The sequence below is a fragment of the Chiloscyllium plagiosum genome, chromosome 14 (assembly GCF_004010195.1).
Source record: "Chiloscyllium plagiosum isolate BGI_BamShark_2017 chromosome 14, ASM401019v2, whole genome shotgun sequence".
NCBI classification, from domain to species: Eukaryota; Metazoa; Chordata; class Chondrichthyes; order Orectolobiformes; family Hemiscylliidae; genus Chiloscyllium; species Chiloscyllium plagiosum.
In genome coordinates this window covers 10,185,731-10,205,684 of record NC_057723.1, presented here as the reverse complement: position 1 = coordinate 10,205,684, position 19,954 = coordinate 10,185,731, and the positions used below count along the sequence as shown (strand labels likewise).

Below are 19,954 nucleotides of genomic sequence, written 5' to 3'. Positions count from 1 at the left end.
TTTATAAGATGATCAGCGGAATAGATAGAGTAGACAGTCAGAGACTTTTTCCCCGGTACAAGAGTTTTACAAGGGGACATAAATTGAAGGTGAAGGGTGGAAGGTATAGGGGGGATGTCAGGGGTAGGTTCTTTACCCAGAGAGTGGTGGGGGCATGGAATGCGCTGCCTGTGGGAGTGGCAGAGTCAGAATCATTGGTGACCTTTAAGCGGCAATTGGAAAGGTACATGGATGGGTGCTTAAGCTAGGACAAATATTCGGCACAATATCGTGGGCCGAAGGGCCTGTTCTGTGCTGTATTGTTCTATGTTCTATGTTAATTCCCTCTTGCTAATTCCGAGCCAGATCAAATTAAGGGATCACTAATATATCCAATGGGGAATTCAGGAGAAACCTCTTGGTCTAGAAAGTGGTGAGAAAGTAGAACTCTCTACTACAGGAAGTACTCAAGGCCAAACCCAATGATTTGAAGTCTGAAACTTTGGGTAAAATTTTAGCATTGGCTGAGTTTCCTGCTCCTCACCCAAAGGATTAGGAAGAAATTCACCCCACCTGCCTCCAGTGTGGCTGTCCCCCATTCTCCAGTTTATGGCACTCAGCATGTTAATCTGATGGAGCTCAGGCATCCGTGCCTCGTTTAAGAGGAAGTCCCACCTCACAGAGTTGCTGGCCTGCACTCTGATTGGTCTTCAGCTTTCTGGTCTCAACAGCACCACCATGACAGGTGGTCACTGTTGATATTACATGTGGTCCCTTGGAACTGGAGATCAGAGTCAGGATGAAGTGGGGAAGAGGAGAAGGGGGATGGGTAGTGGGGTGCTTTGAGAGGGCAACCCCAGGGGTACCAGGGGTGAATTTAATGGGATCACCTCCGCCTGAAAACTTGGATGTGGGGGACTGTAAAATTCACCCGTCAACTCTGTTGCGACAGAAGCTGCCTAAACTGATGAGCATTTAGATTCATAGAGTCGTAGAGATGTACAGCACGGAAATAGACCCTTCAGTCCAACTCGTCCATGCTGACCAGATATCCTACCCTAATCTAGTCCCATTTGCCAGCACTTGGCCCATATCCCTCTAAACCCTTCCTATTCAGAAATCCATCCAGATGCCTTTTAAATGTTGTAATTGTACCAGCCTCCACCACTTCCTCTGGCAGCTCATTCCGTACACGCACCATCCTCTGTGTTAAAAAGTTGCCCCTTAGGTCCTGTTTAAATTTTTCCCCTCTCACCTTAAACCTGTGCCCTTTCATTCTGGACTCCCCTATCCCAGGGAAAAAGATTTGTCTATTTATCCTACCCATGACCCTTATGATTTTATAAACCTCTGTAAGGTCTTCCAGCACTTCCTGCTTTATTTTGTATTTAATGTGTGGTGCTCATCCAATTCCCTGTAGATTACCACCATCAGATCTGTCCTCTCTATATACTCAGACTCTCAATCTACTCCAGATCCTAACAACTCATCGCATAAAAAGACATCCTGGTACTTTTCTCTTTATCATAAATCTGTGTTCCCATTCCACGCACTGGGACAGTTTCTCTCCATCTGTTCTGTCCAGACTCTTTTGTCAAATAGCCTCTTAATCCTCTTTTCAAAGAGAAACAGTCCTGAGGTCTCTTCATTGTAACTGAGGTCCTTCATCCCAGGAAACACTCACATAACTGTACTTTCTGTCAGGTCTACACATCTTTCCTACAGTGATGTGCCTAGAATTGGGAGATTTCCTGCTGAGGATTAACCCCAGATTTTTCTTTTATAAAAGTTGGGTAATTAGTTCTTTACTTTTGTATTCCCAGGATCTAGAGCCCCCTTTAAATATTCTCACAATTTTTCCTGCTACCTTCAAAGATCTCTGCACACAGAACACCAGGGACACTCTGTTCCCACAGCACCTATACAATTGTATCGTTTCGATGCTATTGAGATGTCCAGCGGAGAATGCAGTTGAAGGTTGTGGTCCTGGGCTGTGGTGAGGAAAGATCAGAGGAAGCTAACAAGGAGCATAAACACTCATGGTCCCCTTGTACCGAGCACCCTGTATCTTTGTTGTGGATCCAATATACCTCACTTAGGGAGAAACTTGACTAGCTTGAAAGCAAAAGATCAGATACTGGTGGAAATTCTAGATTTGGACTCTTCAGTAAAACTGGATCCTTCAGGAGCAGAGGAAAGACTATACAAGAACCACAGAGAGAGTGGAGGTGACAAAGTGTCAGCTGGTCATTCAGTAATCCAACAACAGACTGTATCCCAACAACAGATAGTGAAATCCAAACATCCAAAGATATGCAGGTCAGGCAGATTATTGAACCACCCCGTAGTGTCCAAGGATGTGCAGGCTCGGTGGATTAGCTATGGGAAATGTAGGGGATAGGGTATGGGTCTGGGTCTGGGTGGGATGCATTTCAGAGAATCCTTGTGGACTCAGTGGGCTGAATGGCCTCATTCCACCTTGTAGGGAATCTACTAATCGAACATTCCAAAATGCAGGATGACCAGTAATTGTCTGCACTCATGTGTATAGAGTTATACAGCTGGGAAACAGACCTTTCAGTCCACCTTGTCCACGCCAACCAAATATCCTAATCTGATCTAGTGCCTTTGCCAGCATTTGGCCCATATCCCCCTAAACTCTTCCTATTCATATACCCATCCAGAAAGCTTTTACATATTGTAATTTTACTCCTCTAGCAGCTCATTCCACACATGTACCACTCTCTGCGTGAAAATGTTGCCCTTAGGTCCCTTTTAACTCATTCCCCTCTCACCCTAAACACATGCTCTTTAGTTTTAGACTCCTCTACCCCTAGGGAAAAACCCTTGGCTATTCACCTTATCCATGCCCCTCATGATTGTGGTATGTCAATGTCTGACAACTTTTCTCCATTATGTCTGTTAATGTCCAATCTGCACCCCACTCCCTATCACTCAATCTTTTGAACTTTCAGAATCTCTTTGGGGACAGACCCTCTGCCAGCACAAGGGATTGAACCGTCCTGGTAGCAGCTCATCCACTTACATCATGACTTGAGCCTCTTCGATGAAGTCTTCCTCAGACATTGCTCCTTCCCGAATCATCTTGATGGCCACCTGGTACTTGTTCTTCCAGTAACCCATGTGCACAATGCCAAACTGACCGCTGCCCACCTCTTCAATGAAGGTGAGGGAGGTGGCTGCAATTTCCCAGGTCCCTGTTCGACACCAGACAAAACATCAAAACTACATTTCACATGGTCTTCTACATTGCTTGCTGTTTTACATTTAAACGCCTTTGCACGTCTGTAACACTGCCTGCCTCGGCTCATCTACTGCTGAAAACCTCACAATGTCTTTACCTTTTGGATTGACTGGCCTAAGGCACATCCATCTGCCATGTTCCGTAAATTCCAGCCCTTCCTGCTTTGCTGCCCATGTTATAAGAACACACATCAAGTCATGTTTGACTACCACCCAGCGCTTGTTGTTCTGCTTTGGTTCCTGGCACAGCAAAGCCTCTTGCATTATTATTTTTAAATTCCTCCATGGCCTCCTTCCTCCCATCTCCTCCAGCCCTACTACCCTAGGGCAGCACGGTGGCTCAGTGGTTAGTACTGCTGCCTCATGGCACCAGGGTCCCATGTTCAATTCCAGGCTTGGGCAACTGTCTGCGTGGAGTTTGCACATTCTCCCCACGTCTATGTGAGTTTCCTCCGGGTGCTCTGGTTTCCTCCCACAGTCCAAAAATGTGCAGGGCAGGTGAATTGGCCATGCTAAATTGCCAATAGTGATAGGTACATTAGTCAGAGGGAAATAGGACTGGGTGGGTTACTCTTCGGACGGTCGGTGTGGACTTGTTAGGCTGAAGGGTCTGTTTCCATGCTGTCTAATCTAATCCTTCCATTCTTCCCAGCCGCTTGACCATCCTTGGATTTTACTCCCTCCGAGCTGCATACACCCAAGTTCTGGAATCTCAGCTTAGCTTCCGCCTGGAGTGGGATATGGACCAGCATTTATTGCCCACCCTTTAATGCCCAGAGGCAGTTAAGAATCAACTACATCAGTGTGGGTCTGGAGTCACATGTAGGTCAGACTGGATAAGGATGGCAGTGCCCTTCCCAAAAAGACATCAGTCAACCAGATGGGTTTATCCATCAACAATGGATTCATGGTCATCATTAAATTTGTGCGTCCAGATTTTTATTGAATTCAAATTCCGCCATCTGTCGCGGCAGGATTCAAACCCCGGTCCCCAGAACGTTATCCGGGATCTCTGGATTAATGTCTCCTCTTTTGGAATGCCTCCTTTAGGCCCTACTGTTTTGACAATGTTTTCAGCCACCTGCTGTTATATTGCATCATGTGGCTCATTGCCAAATGTTGCCTGACATGCATTTCTGTCAAGGACTTTGGGACGCCTTACTGTATAATGGTACTACGTTATTCAGGTCATTGTTGTGGTTTTTATAGGAATATGGGATCAAGGGATTGGTCCTGGGTCCAGAAGGTACAGGTATGACTCAGAGTCAGTCAGTCTGTCATGGAGGGAAACTGTTCGGTCCATTTAACCCATGCTAGCTCTCTGAGTCATCCAGTCAGTCCCATCCTCCAGCTCCAGTCTGGAAGTTCAGGGACCTCTAGTCCCTGCTGCTCAGGAGCTCTTTCAATTTCCTTTCAAACTCATTGATGGTCTTTGCATCCACCATCCTTCTGGACAACAGGTTCCAGGTCTCTACGACTCACCACGTACACAAGATCTTCCAACAGTTCCTCCGCACATCTCTGACCCAAAACCTTAAAGGGTTGCCCCCTCCTATTACATCATCAGCTAATGGGATCGGCGATGTTTTGTTTGCCTCCCAGTCAGTATTTAGTTTCCTTTACACAAGACATACCGTAACTAAAGCCAGCTGTTGAAGGAGCTGTTTCTTTCCATGAAGACACTGGGTATCTCAGCCGAGTGACCAAACCTGCAACATAGAAGAATCTCAACAATTGACCATTTTTTGCCACTGACATTCCCTCCCTGTATTAAACAGATTCTGGAGTACTCTGTCCAGTTCTGGTCACCCTGTTACAAGTAGGATACTATTTAGCTTGGAGAGCGTTCAGAAGGGATTTAGCAGGAATATGCCAGCAATGGAGAGTTTGAGTTATAAGGACTTTTCTCACTGGAGGGGAGGAGGCAAGGACCTTATTGAGGTTAATAAAATCAGGAGAGGTATAGGTCAGGTAAATGACAGGTGTCTTTTCCCTCGGGTGGGGGGATTTCAAGACGAGAGGGCATATTTAAAAATCTTTCTTCTCTTGCCTTAAAAACGACATAAGGGGTCCATTTCTTTACACAGAGTGGTTCGTGTGTGGAATGAACTTCCAGAGGAAGTGGTGGATGCAGGTATGGTTATAAGGTGTAAAAGACATTTGGATAGGTACATGAATAAGAAATGTTTGGAGGGATATGGGCCAAGTGAAGACAGGTAGGGCTGGTTTAGTTTGGGATTATGGTGGGTATGGACTGGTTGGACCGAAGGGTCTGTTTTCGTGCAGTATGACTCTATGACTCCATAACACAAGGTGCAGTCATGTTGGATCACGCTATCAGTGAGGGGGAAAAAGAGCTGCCTACATCTATAGAAGGCTTGTGTAAGACTATACTATAAAACCAAGAACTGCAGCAAGGTCCTGGGGAATGTTGCTGAACAAAAAGACCTCAGAGTGCAGGTTCATAGCTTCTTGAAAGTAGTCGCAGGTAGATAGGATAGTGAAGAAGGTATTTGGTATGCTTTCCTTTATTGGTCAGAGTATTGAGTACAGGAGTTGGGAGGTCATGTTGCAGCTGTATAGGACATTGGTTAGGCCACATTTGGAATATTGTGTGCAATTCTGCTCTCTATCCTATTGGAAGGATGTTGTCAAACTTGAAACGGTTTAGAAAAGGATTACAAGGATGTTGCCAGGGTTGGAGGATTTGAGTTATAGGGAAAGGCTGAACAGGCTGGGGCTGTTTTCCCTGGAGCGTTGGAGGCTGAAGGGTGACCTTATAGAGGTTTACAAAATCATGAGGGGCATGGATAGGATAAGTACACAGGATCTTTTCCCTGGGGTGGGGGAGTCCAGAACTAGAGGGTATAGATTTAGGGTGAGAGGGGAAAGATATAAAAGGAACCTAAGCGGAAACATTTTCAGTAGAAGATGGTATGGAATGAGCTGCCAGAGGAAGTGGTGGAGGCTGGTACAATTGCAACATTTAAAAGACGTCTGGAAGGGTATATGAATAGGAAGGGTTCAGAGTGATATGGGCCAAGTGCTGGCAAATGAGACGAGATTAGGCTAGGATATCTGTTCGGCATGGATGAGTTAGACTAAAGGGTCTATTTCCGTGCTGTACATCTCTATGACTCTATGACTCTATGCTGGAAATCAGAAACAGCATTAGAAATTGCTGGAAAAACGCAGTAGGTCTGGCAGCATCTGTGGAGAGAAATCTGACCATTCTTCAGAACATATTATAAGACCTCAGCTGGAGTATTATGTACAGTTGTGGGGGCCACATTAGCGGAAGGATGTGAACGCCTTAGAGCGAGTGCAGATGTGATTTACAAAAATGGTTCTATGAAAGTTCAGTTATGAGGTTAGACTGAAGAAGTTGAGACTGTTCTCTCTGGAGAGAAGGTGGCTGAGAGGAGATCAGATTGAAGTTTTCAAAATCACAAGCAAGCTGGACAGAGTAGATAGGGTAGAGCTGTTTCCACTTGTAAAAGGAGCAAGGAGGAGAGGGGCAGAGATTTGAAGTGATGTGCAAACGAAGCAATATCCACTGCCTGGAAATGCGGTGGAGGCAGGTTCAATTGAGACATTCAAGAGAGCATTAGATGGTATTTTGGATTGTAATGATGTGCAGCGATGCTGGGGAAAGGCAGGAGATTGATGCTTGATAATAGAGCCAGACTGGATAGGACAGTATGCAGACCTGATGGACTGAACAGTATCCTTATGCTCCTTAACCATTCAGTGATTCTATGATGCTTGCTTCACACTTGATATTACACCTTATCACAGTTAGGAAACAATTCTAATTAGAGTGGAAAGCTGAAAATTGTGGATCTGTACCCTGTAGTTGACTGGAACTGATTGAACCCAGCAGCCTTCACATCAGTACAATGAGCTGAATTAACTGTGTGTGAGCTGGAGTGCGCTGTTCAAAAGGGAAGGTTCAAGAATGGCTTTCAAATGGGATTTGAAAAGACACCTGAAGAGGAACAAAAATTAAAGACTGGTTGGGAAAGAGTGAAGGAATGGGATTGATCAAGTGAGTGGGACTTGGCGATCACTGAAATAAAAGAGACAGGCAGTTGAAGGCTTTCATCTTACACAAGCAGCAATGTCGAGTTACAAGGGAACAGCAATGTTTACTGCATAGTGCCTTCAGAATTTGGCTTTCTTGCTTTTGTCCTGATGAATGCAAGATGAGAAACTTCACCAATGTGTTTCTTTGGAACATTAGACTGGGCTGACAGAAATTAGTAGAGGCCCAATGCGCAGAATGGTCTCCTGCTGTGTTGTTTAATTTGTTACTTAATTACATTCAATTAATCCTGCTCGTTTCATATTGATTCTCATTATAACTAAACATTGTTTTTCCAATACCTGCCGCATTGTGCTGGTGGTAGTTGATAAGTTCTGGAATGGAATCGAAGATGTGTTTTTCTGCCAGATAATAGCGTTTGACAGTGTCATCGGTTTCTTTGATGTGGTAATGTTTGACCCCAGAATTGCTCTCACTAGTGGAAGTTAAAACACAAAGAGAGAACTTGCATTTACATAAATATAGACACAAATATATATTCACAACTTCAAAGTACTTTACCGCAGGATCGTGAGGGTTGGACTGCCTCAAACAAATCGTTCTTATTGGAAGAAACTAATGTGAGTGAATTTGAAACAGCCAGAGCATCTGCTAAAGAAGGTCAACTGTGCCAGAGATTTCAGCGATCCTAAGGGATCTCTTTTATCCAAAGCTATGGTACAGGTTGGATCGAAGGGTCTGTTTCCGTGCTGTACATATCTATGACTCTATGACTATGACCCATTGGGTCCTGGGGCCCACTCTCTTAATCATTCCAATGATTACTCTCACCTCTCTCTTTCACTATCTCTCTAGTTCTCCACCTCCCTTTCTACCTCTCTGTCCTGTTCAATTTTTTTCTTTCTCTATCATTTATTTCTCTCTGTCACTTAACATTTCTGTTTTATTCCACCATTCTCACACTGTTCATCTCTCTCGCTGTCTCCTTCTCTTGTTCTCTCTCATCTTTCCGTGTCTCTATTCCTTTCTCTCACTTTGTTACCCTCATTGTCTCTTTATCTCATGGTTATTGGTTAGTGCATTAAGTACAGGATTTTGGATGTCATGTTGCAGCTGTACAGGACATTGGTTAGGCCATTTTTGGAATACTGCATTCAATTTGATCTCCCTGCTATAGGAAAGACGTTGTTAAACTTGAAAAGGTTTCCAAGGAAGTTGCCAGGTTTGGAGCTATAGATTAGATTACCTACAGTATGGAAACAGGCCCTTCGGCCCAACAAGTCCACACAGACCCTCCAAAGAGTAACCCACCCAGACCCATTTCCCTCTGACTAATGCATCTAACATTGTGGGCAATCTAGCATAGCCAATTCACCTGCCCTGCACATCTTTGGACTGTGGGAGGAAACCAGAGCACTTAGAGGGAACCCATGCAGACACAGGGAGAATGCGCAAACTCCACCCAGACAGTCGCCCGAGACTGGAATCAAACCTAGGTCCCTGGTGCTGTGAAGCAGCCACCGTGCTGCTGAATAGGGAGAGGCTGAATAGACTAGGGCTGTTTTCCCTGGAGCATCAGAGGCTGATGGGTGACATTATAGAGGTTTATAAAATCACAAGAGGCATGGATAGGGTAAATAGACAAGGCAGGGTAGGGGAGTCCAAAACTAAAGGACATAGATTTAAGGTGAGAGGGGAAAGACTTAAATGGGACCTAAGGAGTAACTTTTTCACACAATGGGTGGTGCGTGTATGGAATAAACTGCCAGAGGAAGTGGTGGAGGCTGGTACAATTACAAAAGGCATCTGAATGGCTATATGAATAGGAAGGGTTTGGAGGCATATGGGCCGGGTGCTGACAAATGGGGCTAGATTGGGTTGGGATGTCTGGTTGGCATGGACAAATAGGACCAATGGGTCGGTTTCCGTGCTGTACATCTCTATGATTCTATGATCTCTATGACTCTCTCCCTCTTTGTCTTTTTTAATTTCACTCTTTTATTACCACTCTATCTCTGTTTATCTTGCTGTCTCTCAGCACCTTTCTGTCTCACTGCTCTATCTATACCCAGCCTTGAATGAGAAATTAAAGAAAGACACTGACATTGGACAAGTCAGTCAGTGTGGAACAGGCTGGTTAACAACAGGCCTAACCACTTGATGGAGACTCGTCACACTCAATTGTAAACCAAGAAGATCAAGAGTATTCAGGTCAGCACACGGCATGGATATTGTGGGGTAGGGGGAGATGGTTTGGGTGGGTGAGTGAAAGTTTCCCAGGCCCTGGTCTGTATGGCTAGTGGAACTGTACTGGACTACAAATGGATTGTCTCCATAGTGACATTAAGGCTCAACGGCAGCCCAGATTCTGAATCTGAAACATTAATTTATTGCAAATAAACAATTTCTCGGAATATATCTTCACCCCCTGGTTATTTTTCACACATTCGTTGGCAAGGTTCGGAGGGCTCAGTGTAAGAGGATGTGGTCGACCATTCCCTTCGTGCATGACGTCCTTGCAAACCTCACTGCACCAAACACATGTGCATACACAGACACACACAGACAGACACACACAGACACAGACAAACACGCACACACAGACACAGACAGACACAATACTCACAACCACACACATGCACAAAGACTCACAAATGCACACACATACACACAAAAATACAAATGCACACCCATATACGTGCAAACAAATATACATACGCATACACTCATACACACACATGGCAAATGAACCCACACACATGCAGATACGTACATACAAAGACACACATAAATACGCACACACAGGTAACATGCATACTCATACGCACAAAGACTCACAAGCAAATACACACACATGCGCATGTATATGCACTCAAATTCAAATATACAAATGTAGACACACACACACACACAGTTACAGAATGGCCCAGGTGACAGGAGGTGAAATTCTTGTTTATGTTTCAGTCCAGATCAATAAGTGCCAGACAGTATCAGAGAGATGTCTCTGATCTCGGGAGTGTTCCAGCTGGGAAATATCCAATCCAGTGCAAACAGAAGCTGGAGCATTGTTATCCATAGCCAGAGCGACAAAACTGCCTCCATGCATTTAAAGAGCCGTGCCCACCTCCCCTCATCAGTAGAACAGGTTAAAATCAGGCTCAGACCAAAACAGTTGAAAAATTCCCCAGATATTTGGAACTCACTCTGTCTTGTCAGCGATAACTGAAACAGTCACAGTATTCAGGTGTGTTGGTGTGTGAAAGAGCATCAGCTGTATCTTGTGTTGGGTGTCAGGGTGTGAGGTAGTGAAAAAATCTGGCTCGACTCAGTTTTCTGAGAGTGCGAGTGAGGGTTAGCTGCATGCAGTAAGTAGTGTTAGGATGTGAGTGTGAGTGAGCTGTATACAGTGTGTAGTGCTTGGGTGTGAGAGTGGTTTAGCTGTATGCAGTATGGAGTGCTGGGGTGTGAGAGAGGGTTAGCTGTAAACAGTGTAAAATGTCAGGGTGTGAGAGAGGGTTAGCTGTATACAGTGTGGAGTGTTGGGGTGTGAGAGAGGGTTAGCTATATACAGTGTGGAGTGTTGGGGTAGGGTTATCCGTATACAGTGTGTAGTGCTGGGATATGTGAGAGGGTTATCTGTATACAGTGTGAATGTTGGGGTGTGAGAGAGGGTTAGCTCTATACAGTGTGTAGTGTTGGGGTGTGAGAGGGGGTTGGCTGTATACTGTGTGGAGCGTTGGGGTGTGAGAGAGGGTTAGCTGTATACAGTGTGGAGTGTTGGGGTGTGAGAGAGAGTTAGCTGTATACAGTGTGCAGTGTTGGGGTGTGAGAGAGGTTGAGATGTATACAGTGTGCATTGTTGGGATGTGAGAGAGGTTTAACTGTATACAGTGTGAAATGCTGGGGTGTGAGAGAGGGTTAGCTGTATACAGTGTGAAATGTTGGGGTGTGAGAGAGGGTTATGTGTATACAGTGTTAAATATTGAGGTGTGAGAGAGGGATAGCTCTATATAGTGTGGAGTGTTGGGGTGTGAGAGAGGGTTAGCTGTAGGTAGTGTCGTGTGTTGGCGTGTGAGAGAGAGGGTTAGCTATATACAGTGTGGAGTGTTGGGGTGTGAGAGAGGGTTAGCTGTATACTGTGTGTAGTGTTGGGGTGTGAGAGAGGGTTGGCTGTATACAGTGGGAAATGTTGGGGTGTGAGAGAGTGTTAGCTGTATACAGTGTGGAGTGTTGGTGTGTGAGAGAGGGTTAGTTACATACAGAGTGGCGTATTCGGATGTGAGAAAGGGTTACCTGTTTTCAGTGTCGTGTGTTGGGGTGTGAGAGAGGGTTAGCTCTATACAGTATGTAGTTTTGGGGAGTGAGAGAGGGTTAGCTGGATACAGTGTGTAGTGTTGGTGTGTGACAGAGTGTTAGTTGTATACAGTGTGGAGTGTTGGTGTGTGAGAGAGGGTTAGCTATATACAGAGTGGCGTATTCGGATGTGAGAGAGGGTTACCTGTTTTCAGTGTCGTGTGTTGGGGTGTGAGAGAGGGTTAGCTCTATACAGTATGTAGTTTTGGGGTGTGAGAGACGGTTAGCTGGATACAGTGTGTAGTGTTGCTGCGTGAGAGACGGTTAGCTGTATACAGCGTGGCATATTTGGGTGTGAGAGGGTGAGCTGTATACTGTGTGAAATGTCGTGGTGTGAGAGAGGGTTAGCTGTGTACAGTATGGAATGTTGGTGTGTGAGAGAGCTTTAGCTATATATATTGTGGAGTGTTTGTGTGTGAGTGAGGGTTAGCTGTATACAGTGAGAAATGTTGGGGTGTGAGAGAGGGTTAGCTGAATGCAGTGTGTAGTGTTGGGGTGTGAGAGAGGGTTAGCTGTATACAGTGTGGAGTGTTGGGGTATGAGAGACTGTTAGCTCTATACAGTGTGGAGCGTTGGGGTGTGAGAGAGGGTTAGCTGTATACAGTGTGAAATGTTGGGGTGTGAGAGAGGGGTAGCTGTATACAGTGTGCAGTGTTGGGGAGTGAGAGAGATTTAGCTGTATACAATGTGCAGTGTTGGGGTGTGAGAGAGGTTTAGCTGTATACAGTGTAGAGTGTTGGGGTTTGAGATCGGGTTAGCTCTATACAGTGTGGAGTGGTGGGGTGTGAGAGAGGTTTAGCTGTAGATAGTGTGGAGTGTTGGTGTGTGAGAGAGGGTTAGCTGTATACAGTGTGAAATGTTGGGGTGTGAGTGAGGGCTAGCTGTATACAGTTTGGAGTGTTGGGATGTGAGAGAGTGATAGCTGTATACAGTGCGGAGTGTTGGTGTGTGAGTGAGGGTTAGCTGTATACAGTGCGTACTGTTGAAGCGTGAGAGAGGGTGAGCGGTATACAGTGTGAAATGTTGGGGTGTGAGAGAGTGTCAGCTGCATACAGTGTGTAGTGGTGAGTGTGAGAGAGGGTTAGCTGTATACAGTGTTTAGTGTTGGGGTGTGAGAGAGGGTTAGCTGTATACAGTGTAGAGTGTTGGGGTGTGAGAGAGGGTTATGTGTATACAGTGTGAAATGTCGGGGAGTGAGAGAGGGTTAGCTGTATACAGTGTGTAGTGTTAGGGTGTGAGAGAGGGTTAGCTATATACAGTGTGCAGTGTTGGTGTGCGAGAGAGGTTTAGCTGTATACCGTGTGAAATGTTGGGGTGTGAGAGAGGGTTATGTGTATACAGTGTGAAATGTCAGGGAGTGAGAGAGGGTTAGCTGTATACAGTGTGCAGTGTTGGGGTATGAGAGAGGGTTAGCTGCACACAGTGTGCAGTGTTGCGGTGTGAGAGAGGGTTAGCCGTATACAGTGTAGACTGTTGGGGTGTGAGAGAGGGTTAGCTGTATTCAGTGCGGATTGTTGGGGTGTGAGAGAGGTTTAGCTGTATTCAGTGTCGTGTGTTGGGATGTGCGAGAGGGCTAGCTGTATACAGTGTGCAGTGTTGCGGTGTGAGTGAGGGTTAGCCGTATACAGTGTGGACTGTTGGGGTGTGAGAGAGGGTTATCTGAATACAGTGTGGAGTGTTGGGGTGTAAGAGAGGGTTAGCTGTATACAGTGTGGACTGTTGGGGTGTGAGAGAGGGTTATCTGAATACAGTGTGGAGTGTTGGGGTGTAAGAGACGGTTAGCTGTATATAGTGTGGAGTGTTGGGTTGTGAGTGAGGGTTAGCTGTATACAGTGTAGAGTGTGGGGTGTGAGTGAGGGTTAGCTGTATACAGTGTGAAATGTTGGGGTGTGAGAGAGGGTTAGCTGTATACAGTGTGGAGTGTTGGCGTATGAGAGAGGGTTTGATGTATGCAGTGTGGAGTGTTGGGGTGTGAGAGATGGATAGCTGTATAAAGTGTGCAGTGTTGGTGTTTGAGAGAGGTTTAGCTGTATACAGTGTGGAGTGTTGGGGTGTGAGAGAGCTTTAGCTGTATATAGTGTGGAGTATTGGTGTGTGAGTGAGGGTTAGCTGTATACAGTGTGTACTGTTGTGGTGTGAGAGAGGGTTAGCTGTATACAGTGTGGAGTGTTGGGTGTGAGAGAGGGTTAGCTGTATACAGTGTGGAGTGTTGTGGTGTGAGAGAGCGTTAGCTGTATACAGTGTGGTGAGTTGGGGTGTGAGAGAAGGTGAGCTGCAAACAGTGTGGAGTGTTGGTGTGTGAGAGTGTTTTAGCTATATACAGTGTGGCGTATTCGGGTGTGAGAGGATGAGCTGAATGCAATGTGGAGTGTTGGTGTGAGAGAGGGTTAGCTGTATTCGGAGTGGCGTGTTGCGGTGTGAGCGAGGGTTATCTGTATACAGTGTGGAGTGTTGTGGTGTGAGAGAGGTTTAGCTGTATACACTGCGGAGTGTTGGGTTGTGAGAGAGGGTGAGCTGTATACAGTGTGGAGTGTCCGTGTGTGAGAGAGGTTTAGCTGTATACACTGCGGAGTGTTGGGTTGTGAGAGAGGGTGAGCTGTATACAGTGTGGAGTGTTCGTGTGTGAGAGAGGGTTACTTGTATTCGGTGTGGCGTGTTGGGGTGTGAGCGAGGGTTATCTGTATACAGTGTGGAGTGTTAGGGTGTGAGAGAGGGTTAGCTGTATACCGTGTGGAGTGTTGGGGTGTAAGAGAGGGGCTGCCGTATACAATGTGGAGTATTGGGGTGTGAGAGTGGGTTAGCTGTATACAGTGTGTGGTGTTGGCATGTGAGAGACTGTTAGCTGTATACAGTGTGGAGTGTTGGGGTGTGAGAGAGGTTTAGCTGTATACAGTGTGAAGTTTTGGGGTGTGTGCGAGGGTTAGTTGTATACAGTGTGGAGTGTTGGGTTGTGGGAGAGGGTTTGATGTATACAGTGTTGAGTGCAGTACTCACTCAGAACTGAGCATCCAACACTGCAGCACTCCCTCTCTACTGATATTTCAATAATGCAGCACTCCCGGAGAACCGACATTTCAACAATTCAGCAGTCCCTCTGCACTGACAAAGCAACCGTACAGCTTTCCCATTTACTGATAATTCAACAGTGCAACACTCCCTCTGTCCTGACTATTCAATAACTCAGCACACCCTCAATACTGACAATTCCACAATGCAATACTCCCACATAGCCGACAATTCAACAGTGCAACATCCAAGGAGCTTCGAAATCGAGCTGGAAGAGCACAGCAGTTCCTTGGATGCTGACTGAACTGCTGTGCTCTTCCAGCACCACTAATCCAGAATCTGGTTTCAAGCATCTGCAGTCATTGTTGTTACCTCGTTGATTTTAACCCTACTGCGAATCCTCTTGCAAGGATGCCTGCCTTGGAGAAGTTTTCCTCCTCTCTCTACAAGAATCTCAGGGAGTCCCTCTCCCACTGCAACTCCCAGGTCATTTCCTCTGCCCTGAAGCTCTTCAACCATGTCGTGACTTCAACAGTTTCCTCATTTCCCCTTCCCCCACCTCACCCTAGTTCTAAACTTCCAGCTCAGCACTGTCCCCATGACTTGTCCGGACTTGTCCTACCTGCCTATCTCCTTTTCCACCTACCCACTCCACCCTCTCCTCCCCGATCTATCACCTTCATCCCCACCCCCACTCACCCATTGTACTCTATGCTACTTTCTCCCCACCCCCACCCTCCTCTAGTTTATCTCTCCACGCTTCAGGCTCACTGCCTTTATTCCTGATGAAGGGCTTTTGTTCGAAACGTCGATTTTGAAGCTCCTTGGATGCTGCCTGAACTGCTGTGCTCTTCCAGCACCACTGACCCAGAACTTAATAATGCAGCGCTCTCTCAGTACTGACATTTCAATAATGCAGCACTCCCTCAGAACTGACAATTCAATAATGTAGCACTCCCTCAGAACTGACAATTCAATAATGCAGCACTCCCACAGCACTGTTCAATTCAGTACTGCAGCACTCCCTCAGTACTGACAATTCTACAATGCAACACTCCCACATAGCCAACAATTCAACAGTGCAGCACTCCCTCAGTACTGACAACTTAATAATGCAGAACTCTCTCAGTACTGACAACTTAATAGTGCAACACTCCCTCAGAACTGACAATTCAACAGATTAGCACTCCTTCAGTACTGACAATTCCACAATGCAACACTCCCATATAGTCGACAATTCAACAATGCAGCATCCCCACAGAACTGACAATTCAATAATGCAGCACTCCCTCAGTACTGACAACTTGATAATGCAGCACTCTCTCAGTACTGACAACTTGATAATGCAGCACTCTCTCAGTACTGACATTTCAACAGAGTTGCAGTCCTTCAGTACTGACAATTTAACAGTGCAGCACTCCCTCAGTACTGACAATTCCACAATGCAACATTCCCATATCGTCGACAATTCAACGGTGCAGCATCCCAACAGAACTGATAATTCAATGATGTAGCACTCGCTCAGTACTGAACATTCAACAATACAACATTCCCTCAGAACTGACAATTCGAAGTGCAGCACTCAATGCAGCACTCCCTCAGGACTGACAATCCAATAATGCAGCACTCCGTCACTACTGACATTTCAACAATGCAGCACTCACACAGAACTGAAAATGCAGTAATGCAGTTCTCCATCAGAACTGACATTTCAATACTGCAGCTGTCCCTCAGTACTGACAATTCCACAAAGCAACACGCCCACTTGGCCAACAATTAAACAGCGCAGAATTCCCTCAGAACTGACATTTCAAAAATGCAGCACTCCTTCAGTACTGACAATTCAACAGAGTAGCACTCGGTCAGTACTGACAACTTAATGATGCAGCACTCTCTCAGTACTGACATTTCAATAATGCAGCACTCCATCAGTACTGACAATTCAGCAATGCAGCACTCCCACAGCACTGTTCAATTCAATACTGCAGCACTCCCTCAGTACTGACAATTCCACAATGCAACACTCCCACATAGCCAACAATTCAACAGTGCAGCACTCCCTCAGTACTGACAACTTAATAATTCAGCAGTCTCTCAGTACCGACAATTCAACAGAGTAGCAGTCCTTCAGTACTGACAATTCAACAATGCAGCTCTCACACAGAACTGAAAATGCAGTAATGCAGCACTCCCTCAGAACTGACATTTCAATACTGCAGCTGTCCCTCAGTACTCAATTCAACAATGCAGCACTCCTTCAGAACTAGCAATTCAATAATGCAGCACTCCTTTGGTACTGACAATTCAACAATGCAGTACTCACACAGTTTAATAATGTAGCACTCCTACGGTATTGACAATCTGGGAATGCTGCACTCCCTCAGTACTGACAATTCAATAATGCAGCACTCCCTCAGGACTGAAAATTCAACAGTGCAGCACTCCCTTCGTACTGATAATTCAGCAGTGCAGCACTCCCTCAGTACTGACAATTCCACAATGCAACACTTCCACATAGCCGACAATTCAACAGTACAACACTCCCTCAGAACTGACAATTCAACAGAGTAGCACTCCTTCAGTACTGACAATTCAACAGTACAGCACTCCCACAGCAATGTCAATTCAATACTGCAGCACTCCCTCAGGACTGACAACTCCTCAATGCAACATTCCCTCAGTACTGACAATTCAACAATGCAGCACTCCCTCAGGACTGAAAATTCAACAGTGCAGCACTCCCTTAGTACTAATAATTCAGCAGTGCAGCACTCCATCAGTACTGACAATTCAATAATGCAGCACTCTCACAGCACTGTCAATTCAGTACTGCAGCACTCTCTCAGTACTGATAATTCCACAATGCAACACGCCCACATAGCCAACAATTCAACAGTGCAGCATTCCCTCAGAACTGACAATTCAACAGTGCAGCACTCCCTTAGTACTGACATTTCAATAATGCAGCACTCCCTTAGAACTGACATTTCAATAATGCAGCACTCCTTCAGTACTGACAACTTAATAATGCAGCACTTGCTCAGTACTGTCTTTTCAATAATGCAGCACTCTCTTAGAACTGACAATTCAACAGAGTAGCACTCCTTCGGTACTCGCAATTCAACAGTGCAGCACTCCCACAGCACTGTCAATTCAGTACTGCAGCACTCTCTCAGTACTATTAATTCCACAATGCAACACTCCCACATAGCTGGCAATTTAACAGTGCAGCATTCCCTCAGAACTGACAATTCAACAGTGCAGCACTCCCTCAGTACTAACAACTTAATAATGCAGCACTCTCTCAGTACTGACAATTCAACAGAGTAGCAGTCCCACAGCACTATCAAATCAATATACTGCAGCACTCCTTCAGTACTGACAATTCCACAACGCAACACTCCCATATCGTCGACAATTCAACAGTGCAGCATCCCCACAGAACTGACAATTCAATGATGTAGCACTCGCTCAGTACTGACAATTCAACAATGCAACGTTCCCTCAGAACTGACAATTCGAAGTGCAGCACTCAATGCAGCACTCCCTCAGGACTGACAATCCAGTAACGCAGCACTCCATCACAACTGACATTTCAACAATGCAGCACTCAAACAGAACTGGCAATTCAACAATGCAGCACTCAAACAGAACTGACAATTTAATAATGCAGCACTCCTTTGGAACTGACAATTTGGGAATGCGGCACTCCTCAGTACTGACAATTCAATATTGCAGCACTCCAGCAGTACTGACAATTCAACAATGCAGCACTCCCACAGCACTGTTCAATTCAATACTGCAGCACTCCCTCAGTACTGACAATTCCACAATGCAGCACTCCGACATAGCCAACAATTCAACAGTGCAGCTCTCACACAGGACTGACAATGCAGTAATGCAGCACTCCCTCAGAACTGACATTTCAATACTGCAGCACTCACTCGGTACTCAATTCAACAATCCAGCACTCACTCAGTACTGACAATTCAACAGTGCAGCACTCCCTCAGTTGTGACAATACAACAATGCAGTACCACTTCAGAACTGACAATTCAATAATACAGCAATCCCTCAGTACTGACAGTTCAACAGTGCAGCACTCACTCAGTACTGGCAACTCAACAGTGCAGCACTCCCTCAGAACTGACAATTCAATAATGCAGCATTCCCTCAGAACTGACAATTCAATAATGCAGCATTCCCTCAGAACTGATAATACAACAATGCAGCACCCCCTCAGTACTGACAATTCAATAGTGTAGCACTCCCACAGTACTGACAAGTCAACAATATAGCTCGTCCTCGTTACTGACAGTGCAACAATGCAGCACTCCCACAGCACTGACAATTCAGTAATGCAACACTTGCTCAGAACTGACAATTCAACAGTGCAGCACTCCTTCAGTACTGATAATTCAACAGTGCAGCACTCCTTCAGTACTGACAATTCAACAGTGCAGCACTCCTTCAGTACTGATAATTCAACAGTGCAGCACTCCCACAGTACTGAAAATTTAATAATGTAGTACTCCATCAGAACTGACAATCAATAATGCTGCACTTCCTCACTTCTGACAATTCAACAAGGCAGCACCCCGTCAGTACTGACAATTCAACAATGCAGCACTCCCTCAGTACTGACAATTCAACAATGCAGCACTCCCTCAGTACTGACAATTCAACAGTGCAGCACTCCCTCAGTACTGACAATTCAACAGTGCAGCACTCCCTCAGGACTGACAATTCACCAGTGCACCACACATTCAGTCCTGACAATTCAATAATGCAGCATTCCCTCACTACTGATAATTCCACAATGCAACACTCCCAAATAACTGACAATTCAAAAGTGCAGCATTCACTCAGAACTGACAATTCAACACAGCAGCACACCCTTAGTACTGAAAATTCAATAATGCAGCACTCACAGAACTGACAATTCAACAGTGCAGTATAGGCCAGTTAGTCTTACTTCGGTGGTAGGCAAAGTAAAGGAAAGGGTACTGAGGGATAGGATTAATGAGTATCTGGAAAGACACTGCTTGATTAGGGACAGCCAGCACGGATTTGTAAGGGGTAGGTCTTGCCTTACAAATCTTATTGAATTCTTTGAGGAGGTGACCAAGCATGTGGATGAGGGTAGAGCAGTGGATGTAGTGTACATGGATTTTAGTAAGGCATTTGATAAGGCTCCCCATGGTAGGCTTATGCGGAAACTCAGGAGGCATGGGATAGTGGGAAATTTGGCCAATTGGATAGAAAACTGGCGAACTGGTCGAAGTCAGAGAGTGGTGGTAGATAGTA

At 45.5% G+C, this 19,954-nt stretch overlaps 1 protein-coding gene across 1 annotated transcript in view; it reads right to left on the bottom strand.

The window, feature by feature from the left end:
* LOC122556477 (tyrosine-protein kinase ITK/TSK-like) overlaps positions 1–19,954 on the bottom strand; it is a 68,453-nt gene that overhangs the window by 13,595 nt on the left and 34,904 nt on the right. Inside the window, exons 10-12 of the mRNA XM_043703144.1 lie at positions 7,630–7,763; positions 4,878–4,952; positions 3,026–3,197 (exon numbers count right to left, since the gene is read on the bottom strand). Of these exons, the coding sequence (XP_043559079.1) occupies positions 3,026–3,197; positions 4,878–4,952; positions 7,630–7,763 (381 nt within the window). The remainder of the gene's footprint in view (positions 1–3,025; positions 3,198–4,877; positions 4,953–7,629; positions 7,764–19,954) is intronic.